Here is a 15,690-nt window from a genome sequence, read left to right as displayed (position 1 = left end):
CCCACCCAGCACAAACACACTCACACACGATTCTCTGTCTCTTGCTCACACACACACACACACACACTCACTCACTCACTCACTCACACACACACATACCCTCATCTGCTCACTCTCCAGAGCACACTTGAGGGGCTGCGTGTGGAGGGAGCTGTGCTGCGGGACTGCTCGGCTTGTCTTGGAACAGTGTCGTCCGATGCTGTGTGGAGGGTAGCTGCTATGGAGACGCTGAGACTCTATTGAGCTGTTTTGGGATCTGTTGGATCTCAACCGACCAGTGTTGTCATCGCCTCCATGCTATGGGGCAAACAGCTATTTGTTTGGGTTGAGCAGAGCTCTTAAAAAGTTCAACTTTGTGATTTGTGAATGTGTGAGGGCATGTGTGCATCTCTGAACTGCTGATCTGAAGGTGTATGCTCATGAAAGTGATTTGCTCTTTGAAATCTCGACGAGGGATTCGTAGATTGAGGTAGGCCGGAGCTTGATATGCTTACTTCACTAATCCAGAACTTTCTGTGGTCATGGAGCTGTCTCTGGTCTCAGCCACAGGCTTTGGACACACACACACACATACACACACACATAGTAGTGGTGTAGAGTGCCTCCTGTTTTGCTGTGAGAGCTCTCTAGGGAGCATAAGAGGGCTCTTGCCTTACTGACAATGAGGCGTATGTGGGTCAGTTACATTTCCAGCAGCACACAGCAAGGACAATGCGTGTGTGTGTGTGTGAGTGTGTGTGCACAGATCGACTGCAGGTTTGGGAAAATGTAAAAAGAAAGTGCAATGCAGTAATTTGAATTGAACCGTTGCGAACCCTGTGTGTGACCATGTTTATGTGTCTGAGTGTGTGTGAGAGAGAGAACGTTTGTGTGTGTGTGAGTGTGTGCGTGCGCACCCACATGTACCCTCATACCAGTCCCCACATGCCAAAGGTCTGTGTTGAATGTCTCCTGTCTATTTATTTGCATTGTCTGTATGTGCCAGTCTCCTGAGCATGTCCTGGTCTGTGCATAAACTGTGTGAGTGTGTGTTACTGGGTTGGTTTAATTACGGCTGTTGAAGACTGATTCAGGGCTGTGTGTGTGTAGACCCACATTGGTGGATAGTTCTAGTTCTTATACCTTCTGGTACTTGTCATCTGTAGCACGCTCTCTCTCTCTCTCTGATCTCTCTCTCTTTCACACTTTATCTTCTCTTTCTATCACTTTTTCCTCTCCATCTCTCACCCTCTGTGTCTCATCTCTCCTTCCCTACATATCTGTGTGTGCAGCGCTACCAAAATAGCTCTGAAACCAACCAATCTATTACTCCTGCAACTGTACATTTAGCCACAGAAGCCTTTAACCATAGGTAGTGCTCCTCATTCTCTCTTCACCTCTCTCTCAGTCCCCTCCCCCTCAGTCCCCTCCCCCTCCACTGAATCATTTTCTACAACCCATCACTCCCAGTTGTCATCATCGAAAGGTTATCAGCCCGTCAGCGATTAACCTCCCTCAACCCATCACTTAACCACTCTTACCACTGCTATTTCTCTGCCTTTCTTAGTCCTAGTTGTGTGTGCGCGTGTGTGCGTGTGTGCGTGTGTGTGTGCGTGTGTGTGCGTGTGTGTGTGTGTGCGTGTGTGTGCGTGTGTGCGTGTGCGTGCGTGTGTGTGCGTGTGTGTGTGTGTCAAGCTGTCAAGAGTGTTTGACCAACCCCTCGGAAGACGCTGTACGCTTTGTTGCAGCTTCCACATGGCTGATGAAACTGACCTGTGGTTTGGAGCTCTGGGTAGGACTCCTGCTCTGCTATGGGTTGCAGATGTGCAGTTCACCATCACAACATTGAATGTGTTGTGTGTAGGTGGAGCAGGTTGCCTGTTGTGTTTTTGAATCTTTCCCTTCTGTTTTTCTCACTCTCCTCTCCTTTCTTCTCCTCTCTCTCTTATCTCTCCCATTCTCTCTTGTTCCTTCTTGCTCCCATCCATTTGCACCCCCTTCGTTCTCTCTCTTTCTCTCGCACTCTCGCACTCTCTCTGTTTCTCTCTATCTCTCTCTCTTTCTCTCGTGCTCTCTCTGTTTCTCTCTATCTCTCTCTCTCTCTCTCTCTCTTGCACTCTCTCTCTCTCTCTCTCTCTCTCTCTGTAAGCTGAGCTGTATTCCCAGTGGGGTAACCTGACCCTGTGTGCTCTGTGAAGAGGCTGAGAGGCTGAGGCGTAGAGAAAAGCCTGTGCTGGGCTCTAACCACCTAACCACACCACAACAAAGCCCAGTCCACTGTCAGGATGAGTGTGAGTGTGTGTGTTTATGTGAGTGTGTGTGTGTGTGGGGGGGGGCATATATGTATGCATAGCTGTTTGTCTTAGTGTGTTTTCATTGGCGTGACAGCACTTTTCCTGGAGATGTTTGTTTCCTTGGGGATTTCTTTCTCACTCTCTCTCTCTTCCCCCTCTCCTTTTCTCCCCTCTTTTTTCTTTTCTTTACTCCTTTCTTTCTCTCTCCCCTCCTGTGATGGTGTGATATTGGCCTGTGTGCTCCTTAGGCCTTTGCTTTAACAAAGACCCCCCTGTGGATGGAAAAACAGCTGAGAGGGGAGAGAGAGAGGGGGTGAGAGGGGGGAGAAAAAAGCACCCAGCATTGTTAATCCAGCTCCCATCTTACGGAAGAAAAACAACAGCCATTTAGTAAGCATTCCTCACAGTCCGACGCCAAGTTGTGTTGCCTGCCCACCCCTTCCCTTGAAGTGCAAAACATGACCCCAGGATTGTTTGCCCTGAGAGGACAACCTCCATGCTTTTGTTTTGAATGGTTCTTGCAGGTACTCACACATGCACATGCACAAATACACACACACTCCCACACACGCGTGTACAGGACATGGTCACTTGGTTTTTGACTCCAGTCACGTAGACAACATGCACGACTATACCAACACACAACTTTCTGGGCATCATGCCCATTCTGAAGACCCTTCAATGTGATATCTTGAACTGGATGGTTGATTGGACTGTGATCTTTGGTTCTTCCCATCATTTATATCACCTGCATGATTGGCTGGTTGATGTTTGTTTGTTGGATTAATGTTTTTTTTTTTTTTATAATTGGTTGATTATGTACCCAATTCTCAAGTGTGACAGACAGACTTTGGCATATATCTACGTTACATAAGCATAAGCGTTAGTCCTTTTAAAAGGGAACCAATACTTTGCTGTAGTTTCCTCCAGCATGATTGACAGCGGAGAGTTCTGAGACCCCATGAATTACTCTAATTACCAGCCCACTCTCTCTGTCTTGTCTGCGTGCTGCGCTGCATGTGTCTCACGGCGCTTCTGCCCCCCTCTCCTCTGACGGCGCTCCTGCCCCCCTCTCCTCTCACGGCGCTCCTGCCCCCCTCTCCTCTGACGGCGCTCCTGCCCCCCTCTCCTCTCACGGCGCTCCTGCCCCCCTCTCCTCTGACGGCGCTCCTGCCCCCCTCTCCTCTCACGGCGCTTCTGCCCCCCTCTCCTCTCACGGTGCTCCTCACGGTGATTCTGCCCCCCTATCACGGCGCTTCTGCCCCCCTCTCACGGCGCTTCTGCCCCCCTCTCACGGCGCTTCTGCCCCCCTCTCACGGTGCTCCTGCGCCCCTCTCACCATGCAGGCTGACGCCTCTGTGGGTTCTCTAGTCACGGGTGCAGAGGAGCGGAGTCCTCCGTGACTCTGTTTCACTGTGTGAATGGGTCTGCGTTTTTGCTGGGGGCTGAACATCCATTGCAGGCAAAAACGGAGACTGTGTTCTCTGAGTGCGAACCACACAAAAAGGGATCCTGAGAGCCCGGGCTGGTCACTGGCACTCTTCCCAACCATGGGTTTGGGTTCCTCTTCGTAAGGAAAGTAAGCCTCAAAACAACCCCACTCTGAGAATAGCTGGGCCAGTCAGCTGGAGCGAGCTAATTGGCCCTTTCCTAGTTTAGCGTGTGTGGGCTGGGAGGGCGCCCCAGATGGCGGAGGTGCTGCGGGGGTGTTGGACTGAGCTGTGGCTGTGGCTTTGGTGCTTCCAGGCACATAGCTGTGTGTGTGTGTGTGTGTGTGTGTGTGTGTGTGTGTGTGTGGATGGGGGAGAATGGTCAAGCCATGGAGGACCGAACCAGACCAGACTGACAGAGGCTGGAGTGAACTAGTGAAGCAGCGGTCCCCTCTGAATAGCCAGTGGCCAGGGGTGGAATCTGGCTGTGTGGAGTTCAAGCTGACCCCTGAGACCTTCTGACGGTCTCTTTGGACCTGTGTTCCTCTCTGGTCTGGTCAGGCCTGGTCAGGTCAGGGCTGGGCTGGTCTGGTCAGGCCTGGTCAGGTCAGGGCTGGGCTGGTCTGGTCAGGCCTGGTCTCTCTCTACTGTGGCTCTTCTCATGGACTTACTGCTCTCTGCTCTCCATATCCTCATTCTTCACTTCGCTCCTCAGCCCTGTTTATGTAAATACATAAACTACATATGTTTGCAAGAATCTCGCTTCATTTAGCAATTGCACCATTGTAACACACTGAGCATTCGAATTGAAAGAATGATGAGTAATATATTGGAGGATTTTGTTTGCTAAAATAAAAGCTGGAACCTCTCACAGTCAACTGAGATTGATTGAAATATAATTTAAACAACATAAAACAACATTTAAACAACATAAAACAAAATTTAAACAACATAAAACAAAATAAGTTTTGTTCAAAATGACAGCTATGCTATAAATTAATATATCACTTGCCACCTTCATGCATTACATTCCCAGAAGCTGAACTTCTTGACACGAGTTAAATCCCTCAACCTCTCTCTTTCAGGCATGGAAAAAGCGGTGGTTTGTGCTTCGGAGCGGGCGACTGACCGGGGACCCAGACGTTCTGGAATACTACAAGAATGACCACGCCAAGAAGCCCATTCGCGTGATCGACCTAAACCTGTGTGAGCAGGTGGACGCGGGGCTCACATTCAACAAGAAGGACCTGGAGCACAGCTTCATCTTCGACATCAAGACCATCGACAGGGTCTTCTACCTGGTGGCCGACACCGAGGAGGAGATGAACAAGTGGGTGCGCTGCATCTGCGACATCTGCGGATTCAACCCCACAGACAGCGATGGTAAGGGGCACACACGCGCACACACACAGGTCAGGAACATGGTGAAGACACACACCACAACACCTCCCGTCACCTGAAGGGGTCAACGCCCCCTGAGACACTGAGGCCTAGATGTACTAAGAATTACCTCCAAATCACCCCGTTTCTGACGCTTTTTGCACCTTAATTCATGGTATCGTATGTACAAAAATGATCGCACGTGGATCAAAGCGCATTTTGCATCCCACTGGAGCGCGGAATGGCTATCTGCGCTTTTCTTACTGATGTATATGCATTTACAGTGATGGCCAAAAGTGTTGGCACCCATGCTAAAGTTGACTGAAAAGAGGAATATAAAATCCATCTTTTGGAAATTGATCTTAATGCCTTAAGTGAAAAATGAGGAAATATCTAACCTTTAAGGACACCAATTTTCTTAGTGAATGAATAATGTATCATAAATAAATAAATGTTCTTTCTTAAAATACAGGGGTCATAAGTATTGGCACCCCTATGTTAAATTCCCATAGAGACAGGCAGATTTTTATTTTTAAAGGCCAGTTATTTCATGGATCCAGAATACTGTGCATCCTGATAAAGTTACCTTGGCCTTTGGAATTAAAATAGCCCCACATCATCACATACCCTTCACCATACCTAGAGATTGGCATGGGTGTTATTTCAGTTAGCCTATTAGCTGGTTTGATGCTCATTGAGCTCAATGCAAATCAAACCAGCTAATAGGCTAACTGAAATAACACCCAATAGCAATTGATTAGGTCAGGGTTCCCACAGGTTATTGCATTTCTGGAATATCATGGAATTTTGGAAAGTCTATTTCAGACATGGAAAGTCAGGAAATGTTATCATTAAACGTAATCGGCACCTATGTAAAAATAAACCTGCACACACATACATATTATTAACAGATCCTCTCAGAGAAAGAGCCATCACCAATACCAAAGATCCTTGATTACTAACCTGCTCCTTCATACGCCCACCCATACATATGCACAGTAACAAACCGTATTTGCATATGCTACTCACAATACTACACACACACACACACACACACACACACACACACACACACACACACACACACACACACACACACACACACACACAAAATCTTGCTCAGACAGTCATAATTACTAGGTGCACCATACCAGTCTGGACTGGAGGCTTTGACCTCCACGACCCTAGCTGCCACTTCCTTTTTCTGTCTCTCCACCCATCTCTCTCATTACACACACACACACACACACACACTCTTGAGTAACAAACAGGTCAGCAAGAAGACCTCTCATCCTTGACTTCTTCTGTATATTAAGTTGTTGTTGCTGTTGGACTGAATGACTACCTTGTGTCTACATGTTCCTCTATCATCCAAAGGATGTTTCCTTACTAGTTTGGAAGACTAGCACAGCTTTTGTTTTTCAGTTAAAGGTTGTATCAACCTGGCGGGCTAACGTCACTTCTGTTGACGTTCAAACAAAACAGAGAGCTTGCTCGCTTCTCCCTCCCCCTCCCTCCCGTGCAATTGAAACTCTACTGAACGCGCATCTCGTCGGTTATTGGTTGGAACACTTTATTTTGCCTTTGAGTGGTTGGCAACACTTGTTGGTAGCAATTGCTTTGTTTTTGTGTGCAGATCTCAGAGCCTAGGCTGCCTACAGAGACACGTTTTTTTGACAGCCTGCTTATGGGACCGGCAGCTAGCAGAAAGATTAGATGAATGTGATCATTATGTTTGGGCCTTTTTTGGGCCTGCAATAGCTAATACAACCTTTAAAATGCCATGCTCAAGTTTCAGGTGCTGGGTCCTTCCTAACCTGCCACTATTCTCACTGCCATTGTATATTTGAACATGTTTATTTTAACATGCCTTTATCACTACCCCATCCCCAGTTGAAAACTATTGTTGATAAATTAGGGTTTTTTTTTAAGTAGAAATATTTTGAGTATGTCAATCGATTTCTCGTCATCTGAAGCACATCATGCCAGGAAGCGTACGTTATCTCATTATTCCCATCAGCGCAGTGGATCACTCCTGTGCAGCTTCACGTTCATGGAGTGTTGCAGGCACCTCCGTAATGCCCAACACTGTCTCCCACAGTTATAATGGGCAGTGATGTTGGAGCCTGTAGCTGTGCATGTGTGTATGTAAGTGAAAGAGGGAGACCATGCATGTGTTTGTGTCGTGCTAAGGGGGAGTTTCTAGAAGTCACCATTCTATATGCATCAGTACCCATCAGTAGACACACACACAGAGTGCCTCTGTTTACTGTGTCTTTGAATCACAGTGTCAAATGGCTCAGGTGAAGCCTCTACAATCCCCTGCAGGATCTCTGAAGGTCTTTATTAGGACGTGCGTGCGTGCGTGCGTGCGTGCGTGCGTGTATGCGCCAGGCGGCTCTGTGTTATTGTTTTTGTCTGTGGTGGAGACTGCCTGCCAGGTCACTCTGTGAGTGCACGAGTCACTCTCACTCCCCTGGGAGAGTGTGGTGCCCGGGTTAGCCCTCGGCTCCCCTTACATCGTCCCTCCAACCCCCCCCCCCCCCCCCCAGCCCAGAGCTCACATCTTTCTGACTTACATAAAGTTGTCCAGCACTGAACACTGATATTACGGTCAACACTGCCTACTCATGTGGAAGCGATGCTTCTCTTGTTGCTGATGGTGTCGCTGAGTTCAGACTAAAACAAAATATAGTACGGCTGTAATGCCATTTGTAAAATAATCCTGATTTATAAAGGATGTGTAGTAAGCAAGGAATTTCCCAAGAGCCGAGAAAACTGAAAAGGCTTTGGCCAATGGAGAAATGCAGGAGCCAGCATTCAATAATGGGATACAGCACTAGTGTACTCGGAAGAATCCCCTCCTGAAGCTTCCCATGCACTTTACCCTCCACAGAGGCCCAGCCTGCACCCTCCCCCCTGGCCCCCATCCTGATCTCCCCCTCGATTGGACAAAGGCCTGTGAGATCCGGGAGCAGGACGAGGGCCCACTCTTCTTCCCCAAGGAGGGCAATTATTAGTAGGGCAGATGTCACAGCCGTGCCCAACAGAGTGGAGCATGAAGTGTGTGCAGTTAGCCATTAGCTAGCAGGTAGCCGAGGGTTGTGTGAGCAGGGCTTTAGGGAGAGGAGGGGGATTTTCCCACTGCCTCAGTGAGTCAGTGCTCAGCCCTATAAACAGGAGAGGGAAGGGGGACAGCAGGACAGAGGAGGGAAAGAAACGAGGGAGGGAGGGAGGGAGGAGGAAAAAGGGGAAATCCAAGTGAAGAGGGTTCTTCAGTTTCTCAGCTGCTCATCTAACATCCACTTGTGCAAAAGTTAAACAGATTACATGAAACATAGATACAAATTCATTTTAGCATTGCATGGCATTGTTTGATGAATATTTAGGATCATCATGTATAGCCTATAAGTAACTGTTGTTATTCAAAGAAATATGAATGAATATGCATATTCATTGACAGGAAATTGTGTATGTCAAAGAAAAACTTATCAGCACTGATAGACACAGTATATTGATACTTGAGTAATCCTCAGGGGAATTGAAGTGACACATTCTGCTACTAATGTGTACAAAAAAAATGAAATACAGTGCTAAAGTATTGAAAATAGTAGCCCCACCTGGATCCTGTTCCAGCAAGGTCAATATTGTGTCACAAAGGGGCGGAGTTGTAAAGTTGAATGGCCACAGGCAAGAATGACCTCTTGTGGAGTACCTGGGAAGGTTCTGGGAGGACTGAAGGATATTCCTGTATTCCTCTCCTGTGTGTGTGTGTATGAATAGTATAGATTAAATAGTGCTAGGTCCACACACTCTCGCTGTCTCCCACAGAGTGAAGCACAGTGCAGAGGTCCCTGAGCGAAGGTCGAGCGGCTAGAATTGAGAGTGAGAGAATAGAGGACTGAAGTATTAGCGCCTTGTGAAAAACTCTGTAGACCCTTACACATCTGAATGTGGACAGGCTCATCGCAGTAGCCGTACCTACACTTAAGACCGTGTAGAGCATTCCTGAGGTGCTCCACAATAATTGCCTTGATTCTCCCCAATTTAAGATTGAATCTTTTTCCCTTCTTATTTTGAAATTAAGTTCCACATTTGCTTTCCTGAAGGCTGTAGACTTTTATCTAGGGAATTTGAAGTGTGTGAGTGTATGCATGCCCCCCCCCCCCCCCCCCCCCCATCTCTCTCTCTCTCTCGTGTGTCTCTTTCTCTTTGCCACAGTAGATGTTTCCTCTTCGCACTGAGGTTGGTCCTTCCTTAACTGATGAGTGGTTTAGATTCAGTCTTGGAACATAATCTCATTTCCTCTTTACAGTCTCACTTCAAGATTAGTCTTTTCATCCTTCTCAGCAAAAATATGGTCCATAAATGCTCGTGCTGCACATAACGCTTCATCGCTTGTTGTTGCTCGGCTAACTTGGCTGTTAACAGTGCGAGACTGTAAGGAAAGTCTTATTGATTAGGAGGATGGCCGTGATATGTAGTGGTTACTACATTGGAGTTCATCATTAAAAAGGTGTTTTAATCATAGCCATGCCTATATGTGTAAACTTTGATGAAGTATCTTTCATGGCTAAATCATGCAGATGTGTCCTGAGGACACCTCGTCATGCATTTTCATTGGACCCCTTGGACAAACTCACTGATTGTCTCTCTCGGTCTTCCTCTCTCTCTGTCTCTCTGCCTGTCTTTCCCCTCTAGACCCGTCGAAGGTGGCGCAGCAGTCGGGGAGCGCAGGGGTGGATGTGGGCCTGGGCTCGTCGCTGGGGCCACTTGGCCACTCGGTCCTGACCAGCGTGCCCCCGCCTTACCAGCCCGTTAGCGTGAGCCACCTGGAGTCCTCGTCCAGCCTAGACGAACCACAGGACTACCTCTGGCTGGTCAACTGTGAGAGCAAGAAGCCGGACACCAGCAGGTAAGGAGGGGAGAGGGAAGCAGCTGGATGAACAAAACCCAATGACTGGGAAGGAGAATCAGAGGCAGAGATGTGCAGAAGGAACAACTGAGTGAGGGAAGGAAGGAGCAGGGCTAACTTAAAGCAGAGACTGGCTGAACTGACCAGCCTGCTAGAGGGAGACTGAGAGAAAGAATGCATGAAGTGGAAGGTCTTGAAATGTAGCTTAACGTTAGTAAAGGATCAGTCACTACTTTTCAGACTTGCTACCTGCTGCTGTGTTATCTGTTCCCATGGTTCCACTGACCCCCCCGTCCTCATGTTGTGTAGCTCAGTGACCCCCAGCCCTTCCCCCGGGCCTCCCCTGCCCCCTCCCCCCTCTCCACCTGAGGGGGATCAGGAGTACCTGCTCCTAGAGGAGTGTGAGAGCAGGAGCTCGCCCCTCACCAGTCAGTGAGTGCAAAGCATGGCGCGCCAGTGTGCACTTACGAACTCACACACATGCAGACCTACACACGCAGTTGGATCAAGCTTGGCATTATGTTTAGTCTATACTTACATTATGCGAGTATGTAATGTAAAGGAATTTGTCGACTATAGATGCGTTTCTGGGTGGGGTGTTGGTGCAAGTGGCTGCAGCGTCCGTTCCACATTTGCATCAAAGTGCCCACGAGGACTCGGGTTCAAATCTGACCCACGGTCATTTCCCGATCCCATCCCATCTCATCTCATCTCATCTCTCACTCTCCCGCTCACTTCCTGTCACTCTTCACTGTCCTATCAATATAGAGGCAAAATGAACAAAAACTACTTGTACTACTTATAGTTTTGTATGATAAACATTTTGCGCACTCACACACATACAGACACTTGAATATACACACACACACACAAACATAAATGGTCGATGCTCAAAAATAATCCCTATTTAACTACTACACCTGAGTGAGGTTTGTGCTTTACTAACTGTCTACAGCTGATCAGCTCACCCAAATGTTAACAGATGTCGCGTGTTGGGATGGTAGTATTACCTGGATCCCAAAGAGGCTTGTGTTCTGCATGACTGTCATGGTGTGAACCTTCTGGACCTAACTGAGGAGAAACATTCTAATGACTTTAGATTAAAATATGATACTACTCTGAGAAGCAACTACATACTTTAACGTTATGTGTCCATTCACTATATTGAAAACTACTGGATATGTTTGATTACTGATTGAGTTATTCACATTTTGGTTGCGTTTTTTAACATTTATCTCACTCACTCATTGATATCCACTCAATCTTCCCTCTGTGCAGGTCTCATGGCGACTGCTCGAAGTCCACGTCCTCAGAGCCCGACTGCAACGACAACCTGCCACTGCACCGCACGCCCCCGACCGCCTGCTCGTCGGCCAAGCACACGTCCGTCAATGGCTTCTTCCCTTCGCACTCGCACCCCTCATCGGCCTCGTCGGCCGCCGCCCTGTACGACTCGCCGCCCTCGCGCCACGGCCCCTCGCTGCCCCCGCCCGCCGACCCCAGCAGCCTCTACCAGCTGCCGCGCAGCCGCTCGCAGGACACGGTCATGCCGGTGCCGGGCGGCCGCTCGGCCTCGGAGAGCGAGTCCGAGCTGTACGTCTTCAACACGCCGGGCCGCAAACCCTCGCTAGAGGCGCAGCTGCGCATCATGACGTGCTACGACATCCCGCCCACCCCCGGCAGCGGCTGCTCTTCCTACCTGCCCTGGAGCATGAGCAGCGGCGGCGGCAGTGAGCGGGGGGGAGGTGGAGGGATGGAGCCTCTCGGAGGAGGAGAAGTCGTGCCCCCGCCCCGCCCGCCCAAGCCCTCGCTCTCGTCGTCCATGGCCACGATGCCGGCTGGGGGGCCACCGGAGAGGTCGCCCACGGACACCTACGCCGTGCCACGCTCCATCTCGGAAACAGACGGGAACTACTGCGTGCCGACCAGTGCGGGGAACAAAGCGCTGCGCAGCAACACCATCGGTCCTATGGACACTTCGCGCCTCCGCAAAGGTAGGTGTCCAGGAAGTCAAAGCAGTGGTGGAACAGCACATTGGATTAGCATAGAAAATAAATCTGAAGTCTTTCATTTCAGCAAGAGGACTCCACATCCATTCCTTCCCTGATGTTAATTAAACTGAGCACCATGGAGCAGTGGAATGCAATCTCTTTGTGCCTCTGTGACATTTCTCACAGACTTTTGACAGACTAAATCTCAATTGCAGCTCAGTGTTTTTTGAGTATTGTGTTGGCTTTTGCTGTTGCCAGTAACTTGGTAAGTTGAACTGAAATTTGTTCTTCCAAAGTTCTTCCACGAGATCTGAATATGAAATATTGTCCTTGATGAAAAGGAATATCTAGTCACAATGCTTTAGAAGACTTAACTTCTAAAACTTCATTGTGAATAGATTTACTGCTAACACAAATTGGTATGCATCATAAAGCTAGTCAAGTACTTGTGGATGTTGAAATAGTATCTCTCAAGAGCCTCTGGCAGGAGCACTTTTCCTGGCCTGGATTTAAAATCAGTGGGTTAGTTCAGTGAGCAGCACAGCACACTGATGAAGTATGACACAGCAGTTTTATCAGCTGAACTCTGCTGGTTCCCTGGTAGCGTAAGCTGGGTCATTAGACACACATTTCCTCCCTGGGTTGGACGGAACCTTCAACCTCAGGCTAAAATCCATAGTTTGCATAGTACTGTTGTTTTTCATAGCGCCCTCTGTCTGTGGTTGAAAGCAGTGTTGCAGTGTGAACTTTTAAGACAAGTAATGCACATTTCTGGATGCATTTGGCTAATATTACATTAATATTTGATAAGCTAAGCATTACGTTATCACTTTTTATCCAATGGTTGGACAGTTTTTGTTTTATCTTTCAGTCTTTACTAATATGTGGTATCTCGCTGCTATATGCTAGCTTTTTCACCATCAAAAGGAGAAGGATCACATCAGTTTTGCATGGATGCTAATAAGCTTTAATATGTGATATTTTATGCTATGGTTTGCTACTTGAATGTGCCCTGAAACAAGATTGTGTAGAGAAGTAAAATGTTGTGTTGGTTAACCTTCCGTTCCTGTCAAATATGAATATGTTGTTACTCTTCCCCATGGCTGTTGTGTTTGCTTAATTTGGGGCAGCCGTGGCCTACTGGTTAGCACTTCGGACTTGTAACCGGAGGGTTGCCGGTTCGAACCCCGACCAGTAGGCACGGCTGAAGTGCCCTTGAGCAAGGGACCTAACCCCTCACTGCTCCCTGAGCGCCGCTGTTGATGCAGGCAGCTCACTGCGCCGGGATTAGTGTGTGCTTCACCTCACTGTGTGTACACTGTGTGCTGTGTGTGTTTCACTAATTCACGGATTGGGATAAATGCAGAGACTAAATTTTCCTCACGGGATCAAAAGAGTATATATACTATACTTTATACTTTATACTTTAATGTTTCAGAATTAAAACTGAAACTTGCTTCATTGTTGTCCATGGTATAATTTCCCTCTGACTGTCCAGCTGTATGCTATAATTAGGAGATCGTTAAATGGGTTAACCTGTCTTCTCACCTGTCCCACAGCTTAAATCTACTTTTGTTTTGTTTATACAGAGTTTGGATCCCAGGACTGCTATGACATCCCAAGACCCTTTGCGTCAGATAAATGTGGCGCATTTGAATTCAACGAAAGTCTAAGCAATTATTTTGTGAGTTTCTTGAAAAACAAATCATTGCCTGCTTGTTTCATTTTAATGAGTATACTCACAAGTGCATGACTGTTTGTTTTGTATCGCTCCTTTAAAGTAAAGCCTATGTCAGTTTGGCCTAATGAAATACTGTCTTATCTTGTGTGCTTGAAGACTTCAGAGCAAAACAAGATGGGTCAAAAATCAAACCAAAGGGGAGATTCATGAAGTCAGTGAATCACATCATGTATCACTGCATTATTTTCTTGCTTTCTTGCCTCTGGTGGCAGCTCTAAATATAGTTTAAGGTAGAATCTTGGAGTGTCCCCTACTGAACCAGAAAAGTGATGTGAAGTACTTTCCTTTCCTCTTCATGTGTGTGTGTGTGTGTGTGTGTGTGTGTGTGTGTGTGTGTGTATGTGTATTATCAACCACAGAAAAACAAGGGTATGATGCCTGTGAGCAGCGCTTCCACGGAGGAAGTGGACGAAAATTATGTGCCCATGAGCGCCAACTCGCCCTCCCACCGGCGCTCGGGCAGCCTCTCCGAGCCCATCCATGAGCCCAACTACGTACCCATGACCCCGGGCACGGTGGAGTTCTCCTCCCTGGGCAAACAGGTGCCTCCGCCGGCCCACATGGGATTCCGCTCCAGCCCCAAGACGCCCCCACGGAGACCCATGCCTTTGAACGAGTGCCAGCCACCTCCCGTGGACCGCCAGCCGCCCCCCGTGGACCGCAACCTTAAGCCAGATCGCAAAGGTGAGGCAGGGGACAGTCCCATTTTGTGCGTGTGAGTGTGTGTTTGTGCGTGTGAGTGTGTGTTTGTGTGAGGTTGGATGTGTTCTGTGGCTGTGTGTGTGTCGAAGAGCTGAAATGTATGTTGACTGCTGTAAGGTTTGTTGAGCCTTGTGTGTTCTGTCTGTCAGAGAGGTGAGATTGATTGAATTGATTATGATCTTGTCTGTAGCCTATTGCTTTCTATGCTGGGAGCTCTTCTCTCGTTTATGTTCTGGCCCATGCTTATGAATCCCATTCATTTCCCCCAAACACCTCAGAGAGGCCCATCACGCTAAAGGCTAACGTGCCACTCTTGACAATATGGCAGCGCAATCAGATATTCAAAATCTTTTTACCAACCAAACCCATGAGACCCATATATGCACAAAAACTTAAATCTGCCTTCATCCCAAACCCTCTGAAGTTCTCAAATTAGCATCTACAAACACACTAGCGTCTCGATATCCCCTTTGCCCCTTGCGAGCAGTTAACATATGACCAGCACCGCCATGAAAGGCGCCTTTTGTGCTTGGCCTGAGATCCATGGGTCTTAGGGACCCTGACCACTCTGCTAGCCTGGAGCGGTCACCTCTGTCCCCATTGTCCATCCTGTCAAAGGCCTCTTTGATGGCCTGGCTGACGAGGGGAATTTCTGGTTAAAAGGGACTGGAGCACTATTTCAATGTCGTACAAGCAGAGAGGCATGCAGCCACAGGCCATGGCTGCCACTGCTTCTGTGGTCGGGCCAAATCAAATCGTGGGCACAGCGTTCCACCACCATTTCATCATTGTAGCCTAACCCAAATGACATCTTTACCCACGTCAGCTCTTGAGCAAGCGACCTTTTAATGTTTTCTCTCAAATACCTCTCAAAGACTAAAATTACATTTGTAATTACATTAAAGTAAGTACCTTTACCTCAACAAGTCACATTTGCAATTTAATGGACTAATAAATTAAAGTTTTCAGCAATTATGAATTCTGCTCATTTTTTTGTAGTTAGACACTAGGGGTGTTCGATATTGACCAAGAAAAATATCTAGATATTTTAATGGAACCAACATATCTTAATTATTTACTTCAAACAGAACCATTCAAGCAAAATAAGTAGGAAAACACTTCACCACCAGTAAAAGTATGAACCCAGGGTCAGAGTGGCGTAAATCCCCTCTGATTTCCAGAGGGTGTACACGAAGCTCTACGCACACTTATGACCACAAGCTACAAGAGCAAAAGCTGCAGAGGATGCAGGCGATTT

At 47.7% G+C, this 15,690-nt stretch overlaps 1 protein-coding gene across 5 annotated transcripts in view; it reads left to right on the top strand.

The window, feature by feature from the left end:
• Positions 1 to 15,690, top strand: part of gab1 (GRB2-associated binding protein 1) — a 63,954-nt gene that overhangs the window by 39,041 nt on the left and 9,223 nt on the right. For 3 of the 5 annotated variants that reach the window (XM_076294974.1, XM_076294976.1, XM_076294973.1), the window contains exons 3-8: positions 4,789 to 5,086; positions 9,785 to 9,998; positions 10,308 to 10,430; positions 11,277 to 11,992; positions 13,579 to 13,673; positions 14,090 to 14,414. In XM_076294974.1, coding sequence (XP_076151089.1) covers positions 4,789 to 5,086; positions 9,785 to 9,998; positions 10,308 to 10,430; positions 11,277 to 11,992; positions 13,579 to 13,673; positions 14,090 to 14,414 — 1,771 coding nt within the window. The remainder of the gene's footprint in view (positions 1 to 4,788; positions 5,087 to 9,784; positions 9,999 to 10,307; positions 10,431 to 11,276; positions 11,993 to 13,578; positions 13,674 to 14,089; positions 14,415 to 15,690) is intronic. The other 2 variants (XM_076294978.1, XM_076294977.1) reach the window with 1 other exon arrangement.

The sequence above is a fragment of the Alosa pseudoharengus genome, unplaced genomic scaffold, assembly GCF_046254945.1.
Source record: "Alosa pseudoharengus isolate Yale_2024_CS ecotype anadromous, Long Island Sound unplaced genomic scaffold, YU_APseudo_1.1 YU_APseudo_1.1_scf_2, whole genome shotgun sequence".
Taxonomy (NCBI): domain Eukaryota; kingdom Metazoa; phylum Chordata; class Actinopteri; order Clupeiformes; family Clupeidae; genus Alosa; species Alosa pseudoharengus.
The sequence above is the reverse complement of the archived record's forward strand: the minus strand, read 5'-3'. Positions and strand labels throughout refer to the sequence as shown.